At 57.4% G+C, this 8,162-nt stretch overlaps 1 protein-coding gene across 1 annotated transcript; it reads right to left on the reverse strand.

Moving 5' to 3' along the window:
* Positions 1-3,263: 3,263 nt before the first annotated feature.
* Positions 3,264-7,370, reverse strand: LOC131583310 (cytochrome P450 1A5-like). The gene is made up of 7 exons (XM_058847264.1): positions 7,211-7,370; positions 5,760-6,638; positions 5,040-5,166; positions 4,447-4,536; positions 4,242-4,365; positions 3,973-4,059; positions 3,264-3,757 (listed from the first exon to the last, which is right to left on the reverse strand). The coding sequence occupies exons 2-7, from the start codon at positions 6,615-6,617 to the stop codon at positions 3,451-3,453; spliced, it is 1,593 nt and encodes a 530-aa protein (XP_058703247.1). The 5' UTR covers positions 6,618-6,638; positions 7,211-7,370; the 3' UTR covers positions 3,264-3,450.
* Between the last annotated feature and the right edge of the window lie 792 nt (positions 7,371-8,162).

The following is an 8,162-nucleotide window of genomic DNA, read 5'->3' on the forward strand; positions in this document are numbered from 1 at the left end:
GGTTCACTTTTAATCAGGAGGGTCATTCAGTGTTAGAGCAACTCCTCTTTTCCCCCAAGGAGAGCCACAGGAGGTTGTTCTGGTGCATTTTGGGGCTGGGGGCTGCGTTTCCCAGCGAGGAGATGCCCCCAGCCCGAGTGCTGGCATGGGGCAGGTGTCCCAGGTGTCCCAGGTGTCCCAGGTGTCCCAGGTGTCCCAGGTGTCCCAGGTGTCCCAGGCAGAGGGAGAAGTTCTGCCCAGAGCTTTCCCCGCATGGATGAGGCTGCTGGGAGCATTTGGAAGGGGAGCTGGAGCCCGGCTGCCATCACTGGACTCATGACTCATTTTAAAACCAGCCATAAAAGCAATTTTCCACAGAGTGATCAAAGCTTCCCCGGCTTATCACTGCCCCGATTCCAGTACTGAAACCGTGGCGCTCGCAGACTGCCCGGGGAGTAATTGGAGACTTAATTGAGGAAGGTCATTAGGGGCAGGCAAAGATAGGGGAGCTGGAGCCTCTCACCCACTGTGAGTTGCTTTTGTGGCAGTGATGATGATGATGGACAGGGGAGGTTCAGGCTGGAAAAGGCTCCTCACCCAGAGGGTGGTGGGGCACTGATCAGGGGTGGGCACAGAGCTCCAGGGGTGTTTGGACAATGCTCTCTGAGGCACAGGGTGCGATTGCTGGGGTGTCTCTGCAGCACCAGGAGCTGCACTGATGATCCTCGGGGTGTCTTCCAGATTGTCCTGATGGGACACTCGTGGTTGGGTTCTTTCTCCCCTTGGACTGAGATTGATGAGAGGGAGGCAGTTTTCTCTTGTTCAGACTTGGTTATTTATTCTTCTTTTATCTACATTAATGGATACAGGGTACAAGGAGCTACGTGCACTAAGATAGAAAGGTGCAAAATGGCTAACAATGAACTTCCTCAAGGTCTTTTATATGTCTGTTTACCCAATTAACAGATACCAAGTTAATTATTTTTCTTAGTGACCCAATGACCCAACAGCTGTGTGCTGCACTGCAGCATTCTCTACCCAATCACTGATTATTACCCAAAAACCCACAGAAGAAGAAGATGAAGAAGGACAAGAGACAACACCCTGGATCCTCCATCTTGTCTTCTGTTCTTAAACCAGTTTAAACCTTAACCTTTAACTTTCTCACCCAGTGACTCAAGAAAACTCTCTAGTTTACACACATTTTCAATTTCTCGGCTTAACTCTAAGAGCTGTCTCCACGGTGCTATGTGAAATTCAGTGCTTTCTTGGGTGTCAGAGTGAGGCATCACAGATAAAAGTATATATCTTGCATGTCTGACCCTAGCACCAGATCAGGAGATTCAATTCTATGATTTTATGGACCCCAGCAGGAAAACTGGGGCCTCACCTGGCACCTGGGCTGTTGGGTGGGATGTCCAAGGAGCGGTGAGCACGCAGGGATTTCAGACCAAGGTCTCAGGGGTCCTTCCTGCCTTTGCAGAATGCCTGGAAAGGTCTTCCACAGCTCTGGGGGATGGTTCCAGCAGCACCAGGAGAGGGAGAGGTGCTAAATGTAGGTAGGGAGTTGTACAGAGGCTGCTTTGCCTCCAGCCCCATGAAGAGAAGGAAAGGATAACTTGCCTGCTCATTCCTCTCCCCTCCAACCTCTTCCCTTCCCCTGCTCCATCCTGACACAGGGGTGACTTCTTCAGCCCTCCATGAATGGATCTTGGGGAGCCCTTCCACCAGCCAGGGGCTGTTCCACACCACTGATATTAACATTCAGCTGTGTATCTGCCCCGGAGCAATAAAACTCTCATCATGCAAAGAGGGGAAAAACATTCCCGCTGTCCTTTGTATCTGCTCCTGCTTATTGCAGCCTTATCAGCACATCCAGGTGGCCTTCAGGGCACGGGAGTCACGCAATGGCTGCAGCAAACGGGGCCTGTGGACCCACGGCATCACCTGTGGGGCCAGGTCTGCCCCACGGGGATAGCGCGGCACCGATGAGTCCTGGGCAGTCTTGCTGCTCTTGTGAGTCACCACGTTCACCGAGATGAACCTCCAGTGGATGGTCCCACCTTGCCCTGCAGCAGGGGAATGCTGGCTTTGGGATGTCCCTTGTGGGACGTGGCTTTGGGTCTCTGGTGCTCTGGTCCTTGCTGTAGTTGATGGAGCTGTTATTTGGCTGGTGAACCTCGTGGGTTGTGCTAAAGCATCCTTCCACTTTTTTCCCTCTGGTAGCCTGCAGCAGGTCTGGACCTTCCCTTCCAGTGCTTCTCCTACAACATTTGGATTATGGCATTAAGCAGGAAAGACAAAGCTGGTGTGACACCGACAGCTGCTTGTGCTGGCTCAAAGGATTCGGGTGGCTCTCTGAGGCTGCGTCACCTCGGTGCTCCACCACAAACTGGCGACTGAGCCTGGACACACAGAGTCACTCCTTTTCCCCCAGGCTGGTTTAGCGGGTCTGGGCAAGCCAGGATCTCCCCGAAGTCTTGGGCAATCGACTTCCCCGTTCTCTTCCCCACCACGCTTTCATCTGTGCCTCTTCTGGGAAGCTTTTGTGCAACGCCTGATGAGTGATTGGCATTTGGACATGGCAGGAGCTCTGGCTGGAGCCCCACTGCTCGGGGTCTGGGGCTGTGGGGGCAGAATTCTCCCCTGGGAACGGGTGCAGGAGCAGAGCGCAGCACACCGGGGGTTGTGCTTGTCCCCGTGTCACCGCTGCCGGGCGGTGGCGTTGGCTGGGGTGGCTTTGCGTGCGAGCTGGGGAAAAGGAGGCATCTGGCTCTGCTGGCATGGGCTGACTGGCAGCCAATGTAAACTCTTGGATTTGAGCTGGAGCAATTCCTGATTCTCATTCTCTTCCTGCTGTGAAAACACCTTTGTTCCAGCCCAGAACAGCAGAGGCTCGGCTTTCTCAGCAGCCAGGGCTGAAGGTGTCCTTCCCTGTGTCCTTCCCTGTGTCCTTCCCCGTGTCCTTCAGGGCCACCAGTGACCATGGTGAAGGAGGCAGATGAAGGCTCAAGTTGCACCAGGGGAAGTTTGGATTATGGGAAAATTTCTTCACCATAAAAGTGGTCACTGGTGGAGTCACAATCCCTGGGGCTGTAAAAACGTGTGGCATGTGGGGATGAGGATTAGTGGTGGCCTTGGTGATATTAAAGCCTTTTCCAACCTAAACAATTCTGTAATTCTGTAATTTGGAGATCATGATGGGGGCTGTGGGGTTACGGCCTGGCTTGGCTGTCCTGCATCTATCAGAGAGCGATTCCGAAAGGATACAGCCCAAGACTGGATGTGGTGGAATAGACAACTTTTAATGGAATACCCAACGCTAGAAACACCAGCAAACAAAGCAGGCAACAATTGCTACAGAGCAAAGCAGATAAAACAAGATTCCAAATGGTTTCAGTTTATCCCATCACCCCACAAAGTTGTTCCAGAGCCAGCCCTGCTGCCAGGACACTCTGGAGATGTCACCGCTCAGCTCCTGTCCTTCACGGGGAAGCGCTGCCTGACCTGGAAGTGCTCACACCTCTTGTGCTTCAGGGACAGTCCGTAGAGAGGGGTCATGTCCACCCTGCTGCCCTTGCAGACGCTGAACTCCAGCTGCTGGAGCAGCGTGGCCAGGAAGAGGAACACCTGCCACCTGGCAATGTTCTCTCCAATGCACCTCCTCTTCCCCAGGCCAAACACCAACACCTGCTCCGCCTCCTCCTTGTTCAATTTGGTCCCATCAGCACTGAGGAAACGCTCAGGCCTGAAGGTTTCTGGGTCCTTCCAAAGCTTCCTGGAAGGGAGAACATCAGAGATGTTGAGATGGTTTCTCCTGGTCATGGGTGTCGGTGGGACATTGGAAGGTGGGAACTGTCAGGAGGAACATCCTTGATGGTTTTGCACTACAGGAGGGGACCTGTTTGCCACCACAGGAAGGGACCAGTTTGCCACCACAGGAAGGGACCTGTTTGCCACCACAGGAGGGTTTGTGCCTCACAAGACACTTACTCATCATGGTTCGTTTGCCACTGGTTGACGAACACGCAGCGACCCTTTGGGATGTAGTAGCCGTTCAACACCGTGTCCTTGGTGGTGCTGGGGAGAGAAAAGATGGAGAGTTGGGCAAGCCCAAAGGTTTTTCTGCATCCTCAGGGGAGTGTCAGGCTGCTCCTGAAGGCTGTGTCGGTTCTGTGGGGGCAGTTGTGTCCTCCACAAACCGTAAGATGGTGCCTCAAGGCTGCCTCACCCCCAGAGCAGCTCTGCCAGCCCTCCCGTACCTGTGTGGGATGGTGAAGGGCAGGAAGGAGGAATGCCTGAACATCTCCAGGATAAAAGCTTCCGTGTAGGGCAGCGTGCCCCGGTCCGACAGCCGCGGCCGCCTCTCCCGCCCAATGGTCCGGTCTGGGGGAGGTGGAGAGCGAGAAGGGGGTCAGGGCTGAGCAGAGAGGTTTGGCCCCAGAGGAATGTGGTTCATGGACTCACCGAGCTCTTCCTGGATCTTCCTCTGGATGTCAGGGTACGTCACAAGGTACATGAGGCTCCAGGACAGGGCTGTGGTCACGGTGTCGAAGCCTGGGCAGAGAGGATGGGGTGTGGGTGAGCTCAGCATGACACCCACCCTGGCCTGCTGGCTGACCATCACGCTCTGGGCTGCCTGAGGAGGCAGGGGACATCCTGGACACGCAGCAAGGCTTGGGGCTTTATTCTGCCAGAGAAAAACTTCACTAAAATAACCTGCTTTCCCAACCTGTCCCGCTCCTGGGTTGTGTCAGGTTTGTACAACTTCTTGGGAATTAGGGGAATTTCTACAGAAAGATGAGTCAGCCCACAGACATCTCCCACAGCCAGGAAAGCCACCCCTGCTTGTGAGGCTCTGCTGAGCTGTAACCCCTGCCCTTCACTTTTCCAGAGCTGATATCCCAGACTGGTCTCTGGAGGTATCCCTGGAAGGTCCAGCAAGCAGGAGAGCAAGTGCTGAGACCCAAACCAGCTGGTGTTGGGCAAGGGTGAGACAGCAGGAGCCGGAGAAAATCTGAGAGCATCTGCCACAGCTGAGGGAAGGTGGGAGAGGATACCTGCTCCAAAGAGGTCGTTGACGAGGTTGACGATCTTCTCCTTGGGGACCTGCAGGGCTGTGTTTGCTGCCGGTTTTCTGTCCAGGCACTGCTCGATGAGGGAGTCCGTGATGTCCCGGATGTTGTTCTGAGGTGAAGAGGAGACAAGGTCATGGAGCAGGGCTGGCAGAGGGCTGGGTGCTCCTGGGGGAGCCTGGGGTCACGCCAGCTCTGGGGAGCATCATCCCTCAGCTCCTGTGGTCCCGATGGAAACAAGGAGAGGGCTCTCCCAGGAACCCAGGCACAGAGCAGATGTTCAACCACCAGGCTGGTCACATCGCACAGGGAATCGAGGAGATGCTGAGAGGCTCATGAAGCTGAGGCTGGGCAGGTTCAGGTGGGACGTCAGGAAAAGGTTCCTCCCCCAGAGGGTGGTGGGGCTCTGACCAGGCTCCCCAGGGAACAGACACAGCCCCAAAGTTGCCAGAGCTCCAGGGGAGTTTGGACAAAGCTCTGAGGCACAGGGTGGGATCTCTGGGGTGTGTGTGCAGGGCCAGGAGCGGGACTGGATCATCCACGTGAGAGCCAACTGAGGATATTCCATGATTCCATGAGATTCTAGGAATCTGTGAGAAGGAGGACTGGGGTGGGACAATGGCCATTGCTGCTTGGCCGCCAGAACTAAAACACCGTGCTGATAGAGCGGGGAGGAGAGCAGCTGAGGGTCCTGCAAGCTCTTACCTCATCGTAGGTCTCATAATGCTCCTTGACCCTCTTCTGCAGAAAGCTGAGTAAGTACCTGTTGAAATCTAGAAACATTTTCATGCTGCGGCTGGGGAGATACTGGAGCACGGGGATGAAGTCGGCTGGGTTGCCAGCAGCAGCCACATTGGTGAACTTCTCGGTAGAATTCACCAGGCTGAGCAGCTCCTGGTCCTCGTGCTCGTAGCGCTTGCCGAAGCACATGGCACAGATGACATTGGCCACCGACACCACCAGGTACCGGTAGGGCTCAAACCTCTTCTCCTCCTCCATCAGCTGCAGGAATTTGGTGACCAGGTACTCGGCCTCCTTGGAGACGTGCTCCTCCAGCAGGCAGCTGCAGGACGACGTGGGGCTGGGGGCGATGGAGAAGCTCTTCAGGGCACTCTGGGCCAGCTTCCTGCGCGCTTTCCACACCTCCCCGGAGTCGGGGCTGAACGTCAGGCTCTGCCCGTCCGTGACAAAACGGAAGCTGTAGAGGTCGGGGCGCCCCATGAAGTCCTCTCCTTGCTTGACCAGGGCTTGTCTGATGGTGTCGAGCCCGCCGAGCACCAGCACGGGCCTCGTGCCGATGCGCACCTCCATCACGTCCCCGTAGCGCCGGCTCAGCCGCGTCAGCGCCAGGTGCGTGTCCTTGCGCAGCTCCAGCACGTTCCCCAGGATGGGATAGCCCCGCGGGCCCGGCGGCCTCCGCAGCCCCTCGGCCACGGCCTCCTGCTGCTGCTGCAGCCACTGGAGCAGCAGGAACACCAGGCAGAAGACGGCGGCCACCAGCATCACCTCGCTGGCCGACACCGCGCCGGGGCTCCCCAGCAGCCCCATGGCAGCCTTCAGCATCCCCGCCGGCTCGGAGCGGCCCTGGGCGAGGGAAACGGAGGCACGGCAAGAGCCGGCATCAGCCAGGGGCTCAGCGCTGCGGCTCTTCCTGACGCTGGCACGGGCAGCCGCAGCCCTGAACCAGCTCAGGGGCCGGAGCTGTCCCCGCATCGCTGGGGCTTTCCAGCGGCACAGGCTGCACATCCAAGAAGGCTCCAAACGCACCCACCCATCCCTTAAGGGGGACCTCAGCCCGTCAGAGCCTCCAGCTACACCCCTTTCCCTGCTGGAAACCCAAAGCCCCACCGGCACAGCCGTGGCTCCTGCCCAGGGCGTGCAAAACTGCAGCTCGGCACATGCAGGGAAGCAGGAGGAAAGGAACAGCAGCTCCTCCATAAATGTGGCTCTAGGGCTGCCAAAGCCATCAGGAGTTACAGGCAGGAGGATGGAGCTGCTGGCCACAATCCTGGGGCACTCTGGGGAGCAGGGATGCCACAGGGCTGCTCTGTGAGAGCACACAGCTCACTGCGTGAGCAGGGACACCCAAAACTGACCTTCCCATCCTGTATCCATGTTCAATCCTCCCTCCCCAAAACGCACAGGCTGGCTCCTACCTGCAAGTCCTTGGGCTGGTTTTTACTGTCCAGGGCTCCCAGCAGAGATCGGCACCGGGAGCAGGGGGAATCCTCCTCAAACTTCTCCTGTCACCTCGTTCTCCTCTGCCTGCTCTTTCTTGTGCCACCTGGAAGTCCAAGGCTCTCTAAGCTCGCCCCTCACTGGGTATTTATCTCCCGAGGGATGGGACCAGGACGCTGCAAAGCCCTTGGGAATAGCTACCCATTAACAGACTGGGCCGAGCCTGGCTGGAGCCTGCCCAGGAAGCCAAGGAAGAGCCTTTCTCCCCTCCAACAGGCTCTGGGGCACGAATGGTGACTTCTCCTCCTGGCCAGGGACCTGGAGCCTCTGTGGGGAGGAAGAAGGGGGTTCCTAGGACAGGGAGGAAGCAGGTGTCCCTAAGCCCTGCCATGGGGACGATGTAGGACATGAAGGCAGCATCGTTTGCCTACGGAATGTGGGTGCTAGCATTTCCCAAAAAAAACTTTTCTGGGCTGGCCAGGCCGTTTCCAGAGGCCAGAGTGGGCTGTCACCGGCACGGGCACTCGGCAGGTGCTGGGGGGCTGCGGGCTGTGAGCGAGGGGACACGTTTGTGGCGAGGCACCCACAGCCCTGCCGATCCATCCCTAGGGAAATCAGCCGGCAGGTCCCGGGAGCGGCAGGATCATCCGGGCCAGGGGCAGAGCCAGGCTCAGGTTAACGATTGGCCAGGTTTGCGTGAGAAGGCGGCTGGCTCGCTTCCCCCGGCTCCTCCGGGGCAAACAGGCAGCGAGGAGGAGGAGGAGGAGGAGGAGGAGGAGGAGTGGCGGGGCAGAGGGGAGGAGGTGACCCCGGCAGATATGACAGGTGAAGGGGCAGAACGGGGCAAGGCTGGGGCAGTTCATCCCCGCAAAACACCGGGTGGCACCCGACAGAGAAATGTTCGAGCTAGCGAGGCTGCTTCTCCGGGCG

Source organism: Poecile atricapillus, chromosome 11, assembly GCF_030490865.1.
Source record: "Poecile atricapillus isolate bPoeAtr1 chromosome 11, bPoeAtr1.hap1, whole genome shotgun sequence".
NCBI classification, from domain to species: Eukaryota; Metazoa; Chordata; class Aves; order Passeriformes; family Paridae; genus Poecile; species Poecile atricapillus.